The sequence below is a fragment of the Erpetoichthys calabaricus genome, chromosome 4, assembly GCF_900747795.2.
Source record: "Erpetoichthys calabaricus chromosome 4, fErpCal1.3, whole genome shotgun sequence".
In the NCBI taxonomy this organism is placed as follows: Eukaryota; Metazoa; Chordata; class Cladistia; order Polypteriformes; family Polypteridae; genus Erpetoichthys; species Erpetoichthys calabaricus.
In genome coordinates, this window is record NC_041397.2 from 137,184,630 (window position 1) to 137,204,914 (window position 20,285).

At 39.2% G+C, this 20,285-nt stretch overlaps 1 protein-coding gene across 2 annotated transcripts in view; it reads right to left on the reverse strand.

The window, feature by feature from the left end:
• The window catches only part of tbc1d23 (TBC1 domain family, member 23), a 138,544-nt gene that overhangs the window by 13,576 nt on the left and 104,683 nt on the right, over nucleotides 1-20,285 (reverse strand). The window contains exons 13-17 of one of the 2 annotated variants that reach the window (XM_028799835.2): nucleotides 18,480-18,589; nucleotides 17,348-17,490; nucleotides 16,770-16,814; nucleotides 4,499-4,587; nucleotides 3,653-3,788 (exon numbers count right to left, since the gene is read on the reverse strand). In XM_028799835.2, coding sequence (XP_028655668.1) covers nucleotides 3,653-3,788; nucleotides 4,499-4,587; nucleotides 16,770-16,814; nucleotides 17,348-17,490; nucleotides 18,480-18,589 — 523 coding nt within the window. The remainder of the gene's footprint in view (nucleotides 1-3,652; nucleotides 3,789-4,498; nucleotides 4,588-16,769; nucleotides 16,815-17,347; nucleotides 17,491-18,479; nucleotides 18,590-20,285) is intronic. The other variant, XM_028799836.2, reaches the window with a different exon arrangement.

Here is a 20,285-nt window from a genome sequence, read left to right on the forward strand (position 1 = left end):
ACTCAGAGGTGGTCAAAAAACTCCTTGGTGGCAGGGCCCCGGGGGTGGATGAGATACGCCCGGAGTTCCTCAAGGCTCTGGATGTTGTAGGACTGTCTTGGCTGACACGCCTCTGCAACATCGCATGGACATCAGGGACAGTGCCTCTGGATTGGCAGACCGGGGTGGTGGTCCCCCTCTTTAAGAAGGGGGATCGGAGGGTGTGTTCCAACTACAGAGGGATCACACTCCTCAGCCTCCCTGGAAAAGTCTATTCAGGGGTCCTGGAGAGGAGGGTCCGTCGGATAGTCGAGCCTCGGATTCAGGAGGAACAGTGTGGTTTTCGTCCTGGTCGCGGAACAGTGGACCAGCTCTATACCCTTAGCAGGGTCCTGGAGGGTGCATGGGAGTTTGCCCAACCAGTCTACATGTGCTTTGTGGACTTAGAAAAGGCATTCGACCGTGTCCCTCGGGGAATCCTGTGGGGGGTACTCCGAGAGTATGGGGTACCGGCCCCCCTGATAAGGGCTGTTCAGTCCCTGTACGATCGGTGCCAGAGCTTGGTCCGCATTGCCGGCAGTAAGTCGAACCCGTTTCCAGTGAGAGTTGGACTCCGCCAGGGCTGCCCTTTGTCACCGATTCTGTTCATAACTTTTATGGACAGAATTTCTAGGCGCAGCCAGGGTGTCGAGGGGGTCCGGTTTGGTGGGCTCAGGATTGGGTCACTGCTTTTTGCAGATGATGTTGTCCTGTTTGCTTCATCAGGCCGTGATCTTCAGCTCTCTCTGGATCGGTTCGCAGCCGAGTGTGAAGCGGCTGGGATGAGAATCAGCACCTCCAAATCCAAGACCATGGTCCTCAGCCGGAAAAGGGTGGAGTGCCCTCTCAGGGTTGGTAGCGAGATCCTGCCCCAAGTGGAGGAGTTCAAGTATCTCGGGGTCTTGTTCACGAGTGAGGGAAGAATGGAGCGTGAGATCGATAGGTGGATCGGTGCGGCATCCGCAGTAATGCGGGCATTGCATCGGTCTGTCGTGGTGAAAAAGGAGCTGAGCCGCAAGGCGAAGCTCTCAATTTACCAGTCGATCTATGTTCCTACCCTCACCTATGGTCATGAGCTATGGGTAGTGACCGAAAGAACGAGATCGCGAATACAAGCGGCTGAAATGAGTTTCCTCCGCAGGGTGTCTGGGCTTTCCCTTAAAGATAGGGTGAGAAGCTCAGTCATCCGGGAGGGGCTCAGAGTAGAGCCGCTGCTCCTCCGCATCGAGAGGAGTCAGATGAGGTGGCTCGGGCATCTGATCAGGATGCCTCCTGGACGCCTCCCTGGTGAGGTGTTCCGGGCACGTCCAACCGGGAGGAGGCCCCGGGGAAGACCCAGGACACGCTGGAGGGACTATGTCTCTCGACTGGCCTGGGAACGCCTTGGGATTCTCCCCGAAGAGCTAGAAGAAGTGGCCGGGGAGAGGGAAGTCTGGGCATCTCTGCTCAAGCTGCTGCCCCCGCGACCCGACCTCGGATAAGCGGGAGACAATGGATGGATGGATGGATGTTTGCAAATGACGATGTTTTCTTGACATCAACAGACTGTGATCTCTAGTGTGTAACTGAATTCTTTATACCAGAATGAGATGTGTTTGGGGTGAAAATTAGCACTTCCAAATTTAAAACCATGGTGTTTTCCTGAAAATAAATGACTTTTTCCTCTTTGAGCAAGGGATTAACAGTTGTACCCTGCAGTTTTATTGATGGGTTGAGAAATTAGTGATAATGAAATTGAATGAGGAATCCGTGCAACAGCAGGTGTAATTTAGTATTAAAAAGGGGGTAAAAACTCCTCAGAGAACACTTTTGGTGTACTGGTCAGTCCACATTCTAATCCTCACCTATGGTCATGACCTTTCTAATGAAAGAAACAAAAAACAGGTTAGTGAACAGAGTCACTGGGCTTACTCTTTGAAAAAGTTGAGAAACTCTGCAATGTGAGTGGACATCACAGTAGAATCACTGCTTTTCCAAATTGACAGAAATCATTCGAGGTGGCCTGGGCAATGTATCTGGAATGTCCTCTGGGACTCCTTAGAAGATGTAACAAACACAGCCCATTTGGAAAAGTCTTAGGTCACAGTTAAGAGATGCACTAGGGGTTATCTCTATTACAACGATTGGAAGCATCTAGGAATTTCCCAGAAAGAACTAAAAGCATGTATTGAGAACAGGGTAGCCTGGTCCATCCAGTTCAGTATGTTGCAACCATAAACATCACCAGGATAAGTGGAGTGAAAGTGATGTGTATTAATGTTTATTTAAATTTGAGCACTAATACATGCAATGTACATGTTAAATGGTTATGTACATTCTGTTGCTTCATTACCTTTGTTATTCAGTGCAAATTCTTTGGGAGTCTGTCCTCAGAGGAGTGCTATGTAAGAGTAAACTAAACCATCAAAATACTTCCCTGCTCTCTATAGTACCTCTTTGATGTATTATTTCCCACTGTATAATTTAATTTATCTTTTTATTCCTTATCTATAATCCTAAAATACATTTCTCTCTTTTGTTATTATTTGCCTCATTAAAACGTTTAGTCTTATTACAGGTGCATCTTCATCAATAAGTTAAACCAGATCTTTCTATTTCCTTCAAATTATCTCTAAGCAATACGTGGCCATATTTACACATGCTTTCTTCAATTAGTGTCAAATATACCATAGTACCTATAACTGCAACAATCATTGGTTTTTTGGAAATTTGACTTTTTATTCTTTGTTTCTCATTTCTTTTAAACTTTTTGTATTTAAAATAACAAAAGTTAAAACTGTTTTCTCCTTGAAGTAGCAAATGCTACAACAGTATGTTGGATTAGTACTAGAAAAGTAACTGCATTTACCAAAATCATTTTTCTGTCCATCATTTAGATCCATATGCTCCAAAACTAACGTTCCACTCTTTCATATTTTTCTTTTTATGCTGCCATAATTAACACAAAAACTTTGTCACATTCTTAGCTTTTTCTTCAGATTATAAGGGTTGAATTCTTGTTTTAGCACAATATACTCATACCCTTTTCTATATTAAATTACAGGCACAGTTCTTTGCAAAAAAGCGTTATAGATAAGAGTTAAAGGAGGAGTGGATAATAATTGTAGAATATTGTCTATATATGAACAATTTTACCTGTAAGAAATCCTCAGGAATTAAAAGTTTGTCCATTTGGTCTTTAGAAATTTGGTTGCCAAACAGTGCAATGCAACATAAAACTAACAGTGCAATTTAGTAGACATTTACTCCATTCTCTGTTGAAGTTATAATGATTTATTCTTTTGCTAAATTATTTCCCTGTCTAGCATTTCAGTTAATATTACAATATAGAATACACTGCGAACTAAGGTTGGGTTTCTCTACAATATTAAGAACTAAAACAGAGGCTGCTGTACACAGGTTTCTGAAGACTGGGTGTCTGAGTAACTAGATAAAGTACATTTTAATGGAAGTTCTGAGAGAAGATTACAATTGCCTGAACTTTACATTTTTTGTAATTGTTGACAAATGTACAATCTTGAAATTGCAGACAGTGCTATGCAACACAAGTCTATGTTCTACACCTGGATCATGATGAGTATTACCAGATATTATGACAACAGCCAAGTTAGCACAAACACATAAGCACACAAACCTGGGAAACATGTGCCCAGTCTCCTTCACCTCATTGCAAGGAATATGGTGTTTAACATCTGGTTTGTTTATCCACGTCTGGATGTTGACTATCTCTTTGCGATCATCATCTGACATGGAAGAGCTGTCAATCTCATCTGTAAAGAGAAAACTATACATTACCAAGCAAGTTTTGTTAATTAATCAAAACGTTAAGAATACACAAGGTATTATATCATTCTTCTTCAGAGATGTTTGCAAGATTTGACATTTAGAGATCCTCTGACCTTCTGCACATTAATAAAAGCATTTATTTGCAAGTTCTGAACTGCGGAGAAAGACTACCATATCATTTTTGGTGGAATAAACAGCAATTTTTTTCATGATCATTTTTTGTGCCCACACTCCTTCCCTTCCCTTTAAATGTTCAATATCAGTGGCAAACATTCTCCAGTATATATGGTCAATTATAAAATTAAAACGTATCTGTATTTTATGATAAGTGGACCGTACATACCTAACAATACCTTTGGTATGGTTTGTTTGCCAGGATTTCAGGCTGTGGGCATTGTTTACCTGATGGCATTTCAAGCGGTCTGTACTGATCTATATGCAATGTCAGCCATTCAGTATTAGCTACCATTTAGACTGATGTGAACATCAATGTTTACATAGGCTCTTGGTATTTGTGGCATCTTAACTGATAGACCTATGCCAAAATTCAATGACTAACCCCTTTCAAATGGGAAAAAATGTCTAATTACCACTAGGTGTATTATAGCCTTCAAATTAGCTTTTAGCTAAGGAAAAAAAGACATCCTGGTTCCAAATGCAAGCAATAAAAAATGTGAAATACGAAGAGCTTCACCTGTGTCATACTCCTCCTCGTCACCAATGCTAAAGACTGGTTTTACTCCCCGGTATGGCTTTCCAACTCGATCACTACTGCTAACGTGCCTTGAGGGGAGCGCAAAAGAAAAGGCAAGGTAATTACAATTAACCTTCTACAAGATATTACAACAGTAAGTCACAAAATACAATAGTATGTTACAAAATATCAAAAAGATACAATTCATATACAAGTGAAAGTTGTTGTAGCTTTATATATAAAATTTGGTTATGTTACATTTAGATATTAATAAATCCTCATATAACTTAAGCACTAGCAAAGGCACAATAATCGCCATCCCTAATACTGGAAATGAACAATGTCTCTAGGCATTAAGTATTATTTTAACTGTGCAGCCAATGTGTCATGTTTATTTTGTTCTTTCAGTCCTGTGAATTTCACTTCAGTTTTGAGTTAGATCACTAAAAAAATAATCACAATAATTGTGTGATCTTATATCAACAGAAATTTTTGCTAATTAACTCACAGCTGGACATAAAAAGCATGAAAATGGAACAAAATAATGTTTTCTTATTTTAGAAAATATTAGATGCAAAGTTTATTCTATTATTTATTAATCAGTTTTGTAAAGTGCTTTGGTTTATATCTGTGCCCTTTGGACTCATGATTACAACAAAAACAAAACAACTGGAAGTTATCTTATTTTCAAAGACAAAATAATTCAGCATTCCAGATAATGAACAAGTCAGAAAAAAAAAATCATATGGTGACTTGTGTTTGTAGAGACAGACAGGACAATAAAATCGGTGTTTGATGTATGCCATCACCTTTAATTACTTTGAAATGTGATGAAAACTTAATTCAAAGCATAAAAGGCACAAACCAAAAACAAAAAAATGTATTCAGCAAGTACAGTAAAGCAGACTTGTAAATAAACTATTCAGGAAAAAAGTTCAAGAAAAAATAATATATAATGCAACTGCTATGGGCTAATGTTTTGCCTAAATCCAACTGGACAGAGGAAAGAAAAAAAAAAAAAGAAATAAGATGAAAAAATACAAAATCAAAAATCCAAATCATAACAAACCAAATCAAAAATCCCAATGACAAAGAAATTAGACTGGAATTTAAGACAGACACAAGTGCATTATCAAATCATTAACTTACAATTTTTATACCATAAAAGTTCGAAACCTTTTTGAGATAACTAAAAGAATAGAGCAGTATGCCTGATGAAGCATACCCACTCCAACTGCTACCCCTTTCCTTTAATGTCATGGGGCTTGGCTGATTCTGACCTTATTTTAAATTTACATAAGGAGAAGCTGCAAGTCCAAATGGAAACTCTGAATAATAGAAGAAACCATTCTGTATATTCCTAATATAAATGAAGTCAGGAGGTCAAGGTATATGATCCAAATACAAATCTTACAAATCTTTCTGATAATGTCTCATTTTGTGTTTCATAAATTAACATTTTAAAGGAAGAGTTGTGGATAAATTGCTTTAAAGTATAAATTCTTATTTTAACTACTTATTGCAGTCAAATTTACATGGAGGGGAACTTTGGCTAGCTGGGATAAGGACGTACAAAGCACTCATAGGGCTAAATGTGATGAATGATTTCTCCTAGGATTCCTCTACAAAACATTTTGTAGCTCCACAGTACACAAAAAGGTAAGACAAACCCAAAAGACCCATATCACAAAAGTGCTTTTATATTATTATACAGTTCAGATTCTTCTTCCTAACTCTACCTATCTAAGCATTCATAAAGATTGTATTTTTCAGTTGTTCACAAAAAAAAAATTATATATATATATATATATATATATATATACAATACTGTGCAAAAGTTTTAGGCAGGTGTGAAAAAATGCTGTAAACAAAGAATGCTTTCAAAAATGGAAGTGTTAATTATTTATTTTCATCATTCAACAAAATGCAGTGAATGAACAAAAGAGAAATCTAAATCAAATCAATATTTGGTGTGACCACCCTTTGCCTTCAAAACAGCATCAATTCTTCTAGGTACATTTGCACACAGTTTTTGAAGGAACTTGGCTGGTAGGTTGTTCCAAACATCTTGGAGAACTAACCACAGATCTTATGTGGATGTAGGCCTGCTCACATCCTTCTGTCTCTTCATGTAATCCCAGACACACTCGATGATGTTGAGATCAGGGCTCTGTGGGGGCCATACCATCACTTCCAGGACTTCTTGTTCTTCTTTACGCTGAAGATAGTTCTTAATGACTTTGGCTGTATGTTTGGGGTCGTTGTCCTGCTGCAGAATAAATTTGGGGCCAATCATACGCCTCCCTGATGGTATTGCATGATGGATAAGTATCTGCCTGTATTTCTCAGCATTGAGAACACCATTAATCCTGACCAAATCTCCAACTCCATTTGCAGAAATGCAGCCCCAAATGTTCAAGGAACCTCCACCATGCTTCACTGCTGCCTGCAGACACTCATTATTGTACCGCTCTCCAGCCCTTCGACGAACAAACTGCCCTCTGCTACAGCCAAATATTTCAAATTTTGACTCATCAGTCCAGAGCATCTGCTGCCATTTTTCTGCACCCCAGTTCCTATGTTTTCGTGCATACCTGAGTCACTTGGCCTTGTTTCCACGTAGGAGGTATGGTTTTTTGGCTGCAACTCTTCCATGAAGACCACTTCTGGCCAGACTTCTCCGGACAGTAGATGGGTGTACCTGGGTCCCACTGGTTTCTGTCAGTTCTGAGCTGATGGCACTGCTGAACATCTTCCGATTTCGAAGGGTAATAAGCTTGATGTGTCTTTCATCTGCTGCACTAAGCTTCTTTGGCCAACCACTGCGTCTACGATCCTCAACGTTGCCCGTTTCTTTGTGCTCCTTCAAAAGAGCTTGAACAGCATATCTTGAAACCCCAGTCTGCTTTGAAATCTTTGTCTGGGAGAGACCTTGCTGATGCAGTATAACTACCTTGTGTCTTGTTGCTGTGCTCAATCTTGCCATGACATGAAACTGTCTTCCACAACCTCAGCTTGGTAGCAGAGTTTGGCTGTTCCTCACCCAGTTTTAAGCCTCCTACACAGCTGTTTCTGTTTCAGTTAATGACTGTGTTTCAACCTACGTGTGACATTGATGATCATTAGCACCTGTTTGGTATAATTGGTTGATCATACACCTGACTATAATCCTACAAAATCCCTGACTTTGTGCAAGTGTACCTATAAGAATTGATGCTGGTTTGAAGGCAAAAGGTAGTAACACCAAATATTGATTTGGATTTTTCTTTTGTTCGTTCACTTTGCATTTTGTAAATTGATAACAATAAACAACCATTATTTATATTTCTGAAAACATTCTTTGTTTACAGCATTTTTTCACACCTGCCTAAAACTTTTGCACAGTACTGTATATTTTTTATATATATATATATATATATATATATATATATATATATATATATATATATATATATATATATATATTTATTTTCTGGACATGTAAAAGATTTTCACCTATTCTGATCATCCCCTTAAACTGAGAAGATTTCGCACCAGGTGCAAAGGATTAACAGATCATTACTGATCATCTTGAAGATTATAGTTTTTACATTATTATTAGCATTTTAATCTATTTTTTTATTTTATTGAATTTATTAAAATCAAATAACATTACGTACAAGCAAGTCAAGTTTTACAAAACTAGGTTTGAAACAAATCAGACCCCACCCCTGAAAAAGTTAGGTTTTAACCATACAGTCAAGTGGTAACTCAATATGCCAAAATTATTCATGCATTCAGAAAGACTGCTGGTAAAAATTTACATAAGATGTGTTTTAAAGTAATTGAAAAACATTTAAAGTTAATCACTACACAGGTACACAGACCAGTCATAACTGGGAAAAAAAATCAGAGACAGGAAGAGAGAGAGAGAAAAACATAATGGGTCTACACTACATCCTCAACTGACTAGTCACAATCACACAATCTTATTAATCCTTGAGAGAAATAGCAAACATTTCCTTTAAAAAAATGGGATTTGTGGGGCCTGGAATGATGGCTGACTTGAAAAGATGTAGATAAAAATGGGAAGAAAAACAAAAGATAATGAAATTCTCCTCAACAAGAGGTAGCAACATGAAAGAATATCTATAATCCATCTGGACTTCCTCAGAGTGAGGTACAGTGACAGTTTAGATGTTTAGAAGCTGGTTCATGTGAAAACTCAGATTAATAGAAATTTTAAATGATTTATCAAGGAGAAACCACAATGGTGAAGTTTTGTTTTTAAGGTTTAGAAACACAGAGTGTTAATACATGTCAATTACACAACTTTTTTCAGCGACTTTTAGTCGTAGACTTCATTTAAATAACACTAGAGCATTTGATGCAGTCATGGTGTGCTCCCATGACCGGCAGTCAACTGAACTTTAAATTGCACTGACAGGTTTGATTTTGTCTTAAGTCATTGGGGTGGGCTCTGTGTATGCAATAGCTAACAACCAATGAACACTCTCCCAGAAGAGCAACACCCACCTACCTATCTATCTATCTACCTATCTATCTGTAATTTGGTTATAATAAAGGCAAAACTGGGTCACGGGACCATAAACTATCCCAGATGCTAACATGGAGCTACCTGGGTTTAGCACAGTTAGAGCGGACAGACACGCAAGTACCTGCGGGAAGCACAAAGGAGGAGGTCTAGCTCTCTATGTCAATACAAGGTGGTGTAACTCTGGACATGTAAATATCAAAATCTTCACTTGCTGCAGGGACATCGAACTGTTGGCCATAAGTTTGCGTCCCTATTACTTGCCCAGAGAGTTTGGATACGTCATTGTTGTTATTGTTTACATCCCTCCTCAGGCAGATAATAATAATAATAATAATACATTTTATTTATATAGCGCCTTTCCCATGCTCAAGGCACTTACAGAATAAATAAAGAACGGCAGAATATACAGTATATAGCATTGTACAAACCAGATAAATAAACAAAGAAGATTAAGACAGTAAATTCTGAGAAAAAAAAAAAACAGACAACATAATTGATGGTCTCACACACACATACAGGTTACATGAGCATCTTGACAGAGAAGTAAACTGAGAGAAAGGTAATAAAGTCAAGTAGAGCTAAAAGCCTTCCTGAACAGATGAGTTTTGAGTTGTTTTTTAAAAGAATTCATGGAGTCAGCTGACCTGATTAATTTTGGTAGGTCATTCCAGAGTCTGGGCGCTATACAGCTGAAGGCCCTGTCACCCATGGAGTGTAGATTAGTGACGGGCACAACAAGATTACCAGAATCAGAGGACCTTAGTGGGCGGGCAGGCACATAGTGATGGAGAAGGTCACTGATGTAGTTTGGCGCGAGGTTATTTAAAGCTTTGTAAGTTATTAGTAGGATTTTATATTCGATTCTGTAGGACACAGGGAGCCAGTGAAGGCGGAGCAGGATGGGTGTGATGTGCTCACTGCTGCTGGCTCGAGTAAGGACTCTTGCAGCTGAGTTTTGAATAAGCTGGAGCTGTGATATAAGATTAGAAGGGGCACCTGCCAGTAGGGAATTACAATAATCGATGCGGGATGTGATAAAAGCATGGACAAGTTTCTCAGCATTAGAGAAGGAGAGGAAGGAGCGAACACGGGATATGTTACGGAGGTGAAAGTAAGAAAGTTTCTTAATGTGATTTATGTGGGCGGAATAAGTGAGGGAGGAGTCAAAAATGACACCAAGATTTTTTACAGTAGAGGCAGGTCTGATGAGATCACTGCCAAGATGGACTGGGAAGGAGCTCATTTTATTAAGTTGCATTTTAGTCCCAATTTGCAGGAGTTCAGTTTTATTGCAATTTAATTTTAAAGAGTTCTGCTCCATCCAGGTTTTAATTTCACTAAGGCAGGTTGTGAGCTGAGAAAGCTCTGATGAAGTTCCACTTTTAACATTGAAGTAGAGCTGAGTATCATCTGCATAAAAATGATAACCCAATCCATAACTACGGATAATATGGCCAAGGGGAAGCATATAAATACAGAAAAGCAGAGGACCGAGGACAGAGCCCTGAGGGACTCCTTGTGTGACTGGCGCTGAGCTGGATCTACTGTTGCCAAGACTAACAAACTCTTGCCTATCAGTCAGATAGGACTTGAACCACTGGAGGGCAGTGCCAGAGATACCCAGCATGTTCTCCATTCTGAACAGTAGGATGTCATGTCTGACAGTGTCAAATGCTGCACTGAGGTCTAACAGAATTAATATGCTGGTTTGTCCAGAGTCTGCTGCCATAAGCAAATCATTGGTTACCCGTAGCAGAGCAGTTTCACAGCTGTGCCGCGCCCTGAAACCAGACTGAAAGGGTTCCATCAAATTATTAGAGGTTAGGTAATTGGTGAGTTGGGAAGCTACAACACGCTCAAGAACTTTTGACAGGAAAGTTAAGTGGGAAATAGGCCGGAAATTGTTAAGATTGTCAGCATCAAGGCCAGACTTTTTTAACGTTGGGGTTACAGAAGCAATTTTAAAAGTGAGCGGCACAGAGCCAGTGTCAAGGGATGAGTTTATTATTGTTGTAACAGTCGGGATTATGGCATGAAGGCAGGATTTAAGTAGTGTGGTGGGGATGGGGTCCAGTACACAAGTAGTCGGCCTCATCTTATAAAGCAGGTCATTAACAAACGCAGATGTGACTGGTGAGAACTTAGAGAAGGAGCTGGATGGAGTGGGAAAACAGGGAGAGATATAAACAGATGATGTATTTATGTTGGTTGAATTATTTAGATCTTTAATTTTGTTACGGAAAAAGTGAAGGAATTCCTCACAGACTTCAGTAGAAAAGGTAGTTGGACCAGATGCGGGTTCGAGTAGTTTATTAACTACAGAGAACAAAACCCTTGGGTTATCATGGCTACTTTCTATTATTCTACCATAATGGGTGTTCTTGGCAGAAGTTAGTGCTTCTCTGTAAGCTCTTTGGTGGTCAGAGAAAGCCTGGATGTGCACGGTGAGGCCAGTCTTACGTGACATTCTCTCAAGGCGTCGGCCAGCTGCTTTCATAGATCGCAATTCTGAGTTATACCAAGGAGCTGAACGTTTAAAGGAAACCTCCTTATGTATTAAAGGAGCTGTTTTATCTAATGCTGAGTGAAGGGCTGTGTTATAGTGGTGAACAAAACTATCTAGTGTTGATGGAATAGGTGCAGACAGTAAAAGATAATAATAATAATTTTTTTTTTTTTAATTTTTTGCATTTATATAGCGCTTTTCTCACTACTCAAAGCGCTCAGCAATTGCAGGTTAAGGGCCTTGCTTAAGGGCCCAACAGAGCAGAGTCCCTATTGGCATTTACGGGATTCGAACCGGCAACCTTCCGATTGCCAGTGCAGATCTCTAGCCTCAGAGCCACCACTCCGCCCAAAAAGATCAGAAATGGATCCAGAAAGGATAGAGGGACAGATATTTTTAAGGTTTCTGTATGTGGAGATAGCGAGTGACATCATCCATTCTGATGTTGCTAAGTTACAAACACAGCATCCTGAGGCGCTTGTGCTAATTGCTTGAGATTTTAACCATGTGACGCTGGACAAAACATTACCTGCCTTCTCCCAGTATGTGGACTGTAACACCCGGGGAAATAAGACTATTGACTTACTGTATGCAAATGTTAAAAAAGCATACAGTGCCAACCCGCTGCCTGTGCTTGGGAAAGCAGATCATAACCTGGTTCTGCTTCAGCCTCACTACAAACCAAGAGTGAGGGGGCTACCTACAACCACACGCTCATTCAGGAAGTGGTCCACTGAGGCAGAGCAAGCTCTGAGGGACTGCTTTGGAACTATGGACTGGGATATCCTTGCAGGGATCACATAGTGAGAACACTGAGGAGGTTGTTGATTGCACTACTGACTACATAAACTTCTGTATGGACATTGCACTTCCAGTAAGAACAGTACGCTGCTATGCTAACAACAAGCCATGGATTACAAGTGACATCAAGGGCCTTTTGAACTAGAAGAAAAGGGCTTTTAAAGGCGGTGATCAGCATGAGCTCAAGCCCATGCAGAAGGAACTCCGAGTCCAGCTCAGGGCGGCGAAGGAGCAGTACAGGAGAAAGCTGGAGCAGAAGTTGCAGAATAACAGCATGCACGAAGTGTGGGATGGGATGAAGATCATCACTGGCTGCAACTCGAAGCGGGGTGCCACCATCGAGAGGGACGTGAAGAGAGCACACCAAATGAACAACTTCTTTAACAGGTTTGACCACCCTAACCCACTCTGACCTCGGAGTACTACACCCTCCACCCATTCTTCTGCTGATACCAGCATAGGAGAGACATCCCCACCCACAATTACAGCAGCGCAGGTGAGCAGAGAGCTGAGGAGACTTTGTGCCAGCAAAGCAGCGGGTCCAGATGGAGTATCGCCACAACTGCTGAAGGTCTGTGCGCTGGAGCTGGGGAGTCCTCTACAGCGCATCTTCAACCTGAGCCTGGAAAAGGGGAGAGTCCCGAGGCTTTGGAAAACATCTTGTATCACCCCAGTCCCAAAGGTATCACGTCCTAGTGAGCTGAACAACTTCCGGCCTGTCGCTCTGACGTCACATGTGATGAAGACCATGGAGCGGCTGCTGCTTCACCACCTGAGGCCACAGGTATGCCACGCCCTCGACCCTCTGCAGTTCGCATACCAGGAGAAGGTGGGAGCGGAGGATGCCATCATCTATATGCTACACCAATCACTCTCCCACTTGGACAGAGGCAGTGGTGCTGTAAGAATTATGTTTCTAGACTTCTCTAGCGCCTTCAACACCATCCAACCTCTGCTCCTTAGGGACAAGCTGACAGAGATGGAAGTAGATTCATACCTAGTGGCATGGATCGTGGACTATCTTAAAAACAGACCTCAGTATGTGCGTCTCGGGAACTGCAGGTCTGACCAGAGCCGGCCCTAGACAATTTCGGTCCTGAAGCAAACTGATACCGAGGGGCCCGACCACTGCAGCTAGCTAGAATGCAGCGATTTCCTGCATTCTAAGCTGCAGAAATGCGTTTTCCTGGCATCTACAACCATCACTTTTTGATGATTTCCGTTTGACACTGACAACCGTAACCGTACAGAGCCGGCCCTAGACAATTTCGGGCCGAAGCAAACTGATACCGAGGGCGCAGTGGGCCCCCTCCAGCTGTGGGCCTGAAGCGGTCGCTTCGTTCGCTTTGCCCTAAGGCCAACTCTGACATTGTGGTCAGCAACACAGGAGCGCCGCAGGGGACTGTACTTTCTCCGGTCCTGTTCAGCCTATATACATCAGCCTTCCAATACAACTCGGAGTCCTGCCACATGCAAAAGTTCGCTGACAACACTGCTATCGTGGGCTGCATCAGGAGTGTGCAGGAGGAGGAGTATAGGAACCTTATCAAGGACTTTGTTAAATGGTGCGACTCAAACCACCTACACCTGAACACCAGCAAAACCATGGAGCTGGTGGTGGATTTTAGGAGACCCAGGCCCCTCCTGGACCCCTTGATTATCAAAGGTGACTGTGTGCAGAGGGTACAGACCTATAAATACCTGGGAGTACAGCTGGATGATAAATTGGACTGGACTGCCAATACTGATTCTCTGTGCAAGAGAGGACAGAGCCGGCTATACTTCCTTAGAAGACTGGCGTCCTTCAACATCTGCAATAAGATGCTGCTGATGTTCTATCAGACGGTTGTGGTGAGCGCCCTCTTCTACGTGGTGGTGTACTGGGGAAGCAGCATTAAGAAGAAGGACGCCTCACGCCTGGACAAACTGATGAGGAAAGCAGGCTCTATTGTAGGTATGGAGCTGGACAGTTTGACATCCGTGGCAGAGCGACGGGCGCTCAGCAGGCTCCTATCAATTATGGAGAATCTACTGCATCCACTAAACAGTGTCATCTCCAGACAGAGGAGCAGCTTCAGCGACAGACTGCTGTCACTGTCCTGCTCCACTGACAGACTGAGGAGATCGTTCCTCCCCTAAACTATGCGACTCTTCAATTCCACACACATGGGGGTGGGGGCATTTTGGGTGTAAACGTTAACATTATTCAAAGTTACTGTCTGTTTTTACCTGCATTTTTATTACTCTTTAATTTAATATTGTTTTTTGTATCAGTATGCTGCTGCTGGAGTATGTGAATTTCCCCGTGGTTGGTTGGTTGGTAGGTAGGTAGGTAAGTACCTACCTACCTATCTATCTATCTATCTATCTATCTATCTATCTATCTATCTATCTATCTATCTATCTATCTATCTATCTATCTATCTATCTATCTATCTATCTATCTATCTATCTATCTATCTATCTATCTATCTATCTATCTATCTATCTATCTATCTATCTATCTATCTATCTATCTATCTATCTATCTATCTATCTATCTATCTAAACGACGAGAAACACAGTTAGGCTAAATGCATAAGAAATGGCCACCATAAAGGGCCCTCCAAAAGTCAGAAAACATATAAGGCCCTGTGAAAAAACAATAATAATAATAAAAACCTTTGTTATTGCATCTGGTTTTGGCAATCTGTAGAACATTACCACCCTATTGTTTTCCTATGGCCCTCAGCCATATACACAAATGGCCTCAACTCAGTCAGCTATAAATTAGTACATAACTGTATCTTCACTCCATGACTACAAATGCAGAAACCTGGCTCTGGGAATGAAGAGCAGGAGGTTGAAATAGAGAAAAAACTACTCTTTTTGTAAAAACTATCCATTGTATTATCAAGCTCTTAAGAAGGTTAAACTTGCTAAGCATCTCGTTTTTAACCTATCAGTCATCCAATGACGGATCTCTAAAAAAGCAGTGAAGACTACATCCAGTTTTTGTTCTAATTTAACAATAAGTACACTGTCATGTATGGCAGCTGTCACTCTCTCTCTAACTATTCTCTACTTCTCTTTCCTTCCAATGGTTATGCTGCTCCATTCAGAACATTTACTTACTATTTTAGTCCCAGCGATGGTAGCCGAAAAACACCATCCTTAGAAATTATTTCATTTTGTGCATGTAATTATTGTCTTTTTTTGTTACATGATCCTGTTCCACAAAAGATAAGTTATTTGAAGTAATGTATATTTGTTTCAACGGCAGTAAGATTTAAATTAAGATTGCATGAATAAGAATGACAAACACAACTTAACTTTACACAATATGACTCATAGGAAATAAAAATCTTTCAATGGCACAATAAAAAGATGAGATTCCAACATTACCAGATAAGCATAACCTGTCAGATCTGTAAACAGTACAGTCAAAACAACAAGCAAAGAAGGAAATGATTTATTTATGTGGAAGTAGACAGTTGAAGCCCAATTAAATGACTGTTATTTATGTTAACTATTGGACTTCATTCACACAATAATTGCTTATACTAAATAAATACTTATCCCCAAATACTGTTTGCCAGGTTTAACCTAACATGTCAGAATAACTAACACAGAAATGTCTAAGGACAGCAATAGTTCCTTTCCAATTTCAAATGATGTATGCATCTAGGTTAAATGTACTCATCAACATTTAATACAACAGACCTGAATGATACATACATGGCATTATAAAATAATTACATTTCTACAAAGAAAAATTATGCGGAAACACTTAAGACAGTGGACGAAACTGATAAAACTGTCTACTGTACTAGTAGTCCAGAGTCCATCTTAAAGGAATCAGTTAGTCAAAATGTGGCATGGTGTTATGCCAGTTCAGTATCTTTACTTTCAAAAGCAGAGGAGAAGCACAACAGCCTGAAGCAGCAGCTACTACCATATTTTGAGTGTGGAAGAAAACCATAGGGTGATTATTTGTGCAGCAGCTGATGCAAAGCCTTGTTAGTGTTTGATGAACCACCTCAGAGATCACAGTGATACACAAAATATCGAGTACAGTCTATTGCTGGAGAGGGGGAAAAAAAAAAAAGACACTCCCATATCTTCTTTAATGGCAGCTTGAGATTTACTACTACATGTGGAGTTCCAGGAACTTTTAACATCCTATATAAATGAAAGTGCAAATAAAAGAAGCACCTTAGGGCAGTTTAAATCATAAAATGATTCTGCAATCATGATATAAAAGAGAAGTAACAAGCCGTGTGAAATTGAATTACCCGTGCTCATTAACACTAAGGTTGTTAAGTCATCCATATCTCAACTGTGGACATCCAACCCAGTTAGTATCACTGTGTCTCTAAACAGGTGCTTTATTATTACGGATTTCATGCTCGCAAGAAAACGTGTGTATGAAATCTGTTGCTTCTTACCTATCAGGGATCATCTTTTCTGGCCATGGCAGATTGAAAGATATTCTATTATGAATTAAGGTACAGGTCAGAATGAATTCTAGTAAAATTTTAAAACAAATTCTTTAAATAGCAAAATCATTCGTGAAAAGGATATGGAATGTAAGGCACAAAGCGAAAGCAAAATAATTTATGCATTTAAAACTTTATGATTTTCATACTATCAATATCCAAAAGACATAAAGGGCAAATTCTCTCTGTTGCGGGTTACCCAACGTTATTATAAAAAAATGAATCTGTAGCAGCTAGTTTACTGAAAAAATTGATACTGTCCTTGAAAAACTAGTGAAGTTAATTTAAGATTCACAACTATACCTGTGTACCCTCTGATGAAACATTTTAATGTTTGATCTCTGGTATGTATGTTAAGTATTACATGAAAGAAACTAGAACAGATACTTATTTCGAATTTATGATGTTTAAGCAAGATATCTTTATTTTTCTACATGTTTATAAGTTCCCAAATCACTGTTGCATTCACTAAAGTGAAAAATCCCCAGAATCTCAGAACATGACTGGACTTGACACCATTATCATACCTGTCAACAGGTGTAGATGTGTTCTCAATAAAGCTGATTACTCGTTCCTTGACGTTAACAGACTTAGACTTGAGAGCAAAAGTCATTTTATTGACCAGGGACTTGACCCCTTTACCATCAACCAAGCTGTTTAAGGATTCACTCTGAATGGAGCAAGAAATGAAATAATAATAATAACAGGTCAGAAAAGAAAACAGATAATTACTCTTATGGCAATTGAATAAAAATGAGTTAAAAAAGAAATACAGAAATGAAGAAATTGTCTTCTTAACAAAAATTTTCAACTTCAGTCCATTAGAACAACTTGCCCCCTCCTGGGTTCTGCTATTTTACTAATGAAGGTCTACACTCCTTTGGTAATACACTGTAATAATTCACCATGTAACTCTGAATTATTTTAAAGTTATCAAGTTTTTTACTACAGCAATTATGAAAATGTTTCCCAATAGAATATGAAATCCCGCTCAGTTAGCAAAATTAAGATATTTCAAGAAATTGCTCTGAATTAATTGTTCTTTTGTAAAAATGTATTGTTCTGATTTATTAACATATAGAAGTGCTCTGAAAAAGATACTGTAGGAGATTTAGGATTATAATAACTTTTACAATATTAATTCTCCCAGCTAATTATGAGATAAACGGATTACCATCTATTAACATTTTGTTTAATACTTTCCATCATATTGCAGAAAAAAGCCAAGCAAAATGACACCTTTTATTGACTAACTAAAGTTAGTCAATAAAAGGTGTCATTTTGCTTGGCTTTTCTCTACATTCATAATGGCTAACATGGTACAACACCCTAGTACTACATCATATTGCAGAAATGACATTTTAAAGGATTTAAGTGTTCTTGCGTAAATAAATCCATTAATTCACTTTTAATAATAAATGCACCTTTACATGATCTTTATGGATGTGTACATGCTAATCTTCTACTTCCATAATAGAGAAATTAGAATGTGTTCCCTGACTGTACAAGATACTTTTGTAGAGATAGTATTATCTTATGAAAATAACAGTTAAATAATTTATTTGCATAAGACCAATACAATGTACTCTTCTAAGATGGTAGCGCTTCCAGTTACAGATTAAACAATGCAGCTGTTCCATTATTATAAGGAAAACTTACATCGGCAGAGGAGCTGATGCTACCTCTAGAACCAGAAGTACTGACAATCCAGTGTACATAAACATTATCTGGTCCATCCACATTGATATCAGCCAGGTGCTGTTGGAGTGCTGCAAGAGAGATATGACAGTTAATGGAAAATACTTTTAGCAAACCATAGTTTTCTCATCTATGATATAGCATCTGAAATTTAAGTAATGTGGTCTTTTAGCTAAAAATAAGTGGCCAAGAAAAAATCAAGTACGGCACCTAGAGCAATTTTTATTGCAGAGAGTATTGTATTGTCAAATTTAACCTACAGGTTATACATTATTTGGCAGTAAATGGGAGGGGCATGTGGGTTATATAAGGATGCATGTTGTCCAAGTCTTTGTAAGCAAATCCTGGTTTTCTGCAATACAATATTATCTGACTATGTATACAAGACAACATTTTATGCAGTATAGATCCACAATTTGTTATCTGCAATTCTGGATCAGAAAAAAACTGAAAATATCTAGTGTCCCTCCTGAACCAAGGTTGACATTGAAGATTTTTCATATATTGATGATCAGGCAATATTTTCAACCATTACTTCTATTGGCAATTTTCAAATAAATAGATTACACAATCGACTTTGGAGCAGGCTACAACTAGTTTATGATTTTTGTTGTAATTTTAGTAAAAAAAAGCCTAAATGAATAAAACACCAGGGCCATCAAAATATTCATTTGAATATTTGGTGCAAATAAGTTCATGGTGATTCCCCAAAATCATATTATGAAAATGAAAATAGTGGGTTCAAAGATCTAACATTGACTTTTTGTTTTTCCTAAGACTGGTTCAGAAAACAATCACCATTTTATGAATATGCACGTACAAACAGGACAAACTGCTTGTGCATCAGATAGCGTAAAAAACACTTTGTTTTATCATGCACAGCAAAAACATCAGTGTTAAGTTAAAAAACTGTACATAATGCAAAGTTAACTCACTCTTTAACCAATCACTATTTCTTATTTAGTTAAAAAGTTGTTATTAAAGAGTTGTCAGGATGGTACATCTAGGACAGTAAGAAAGGACATTTGAATATATCAATATTTAGGATTAAAAAAAAATCTAAAAAAATGCTTTGACTAAATTAAATTAAAATTGAAGATCTTATAGAATTTTTTTTCATTTATATGTATCTATTGATAATAATGCTGTAACAAGCTATTGGCTATTGTAAAGCCCTGTGTCCTTTATTTGGACTGAGCAATGAGGCTGTAATCACGCACAGAAACGGTGCTGCCACCTTATGTAAACAAAGGCTGCTACTAGAAGCCAACTGGAAGGCATAAACTTCAGGGAATCTCAAAGAAGATGTGCTTAACAAGTTGTGTCCTTTGGTACATGCACTACTCCCTAATCTGTCCACGGCTTCTTACTCCTTGTGATGCAGTATAAAATACATACAAATATGTCAATCGCGCTTATATACAAATACTTCGATGAATGGCATGGGGGAATGGGTAGCCCATGATGGTGAAATACATGCAATACTGCAGTGAACTGAGGTGTTCCCCTGAATGTCACACCATGTTGTGCCGCTAACTCTGGTTCACAAATCAGAAACAGCGAAGTGTCTTGAAAGTGTACAGGCTTGTACAACACAAGCCCAGAGAGAAAGCATTCTTTGTAAAGTTTAACCATTTGCACAGATCAGTAATAGAGTCTTTCGTCCAAGGAGCGAGGACAAGCAGGAGGTGAACTTTGTATGTAGTTCACTATATTATTTCTTTTCACCTGTTCTTTTTTGTACAATTATTAAAATGTTCAATTCAC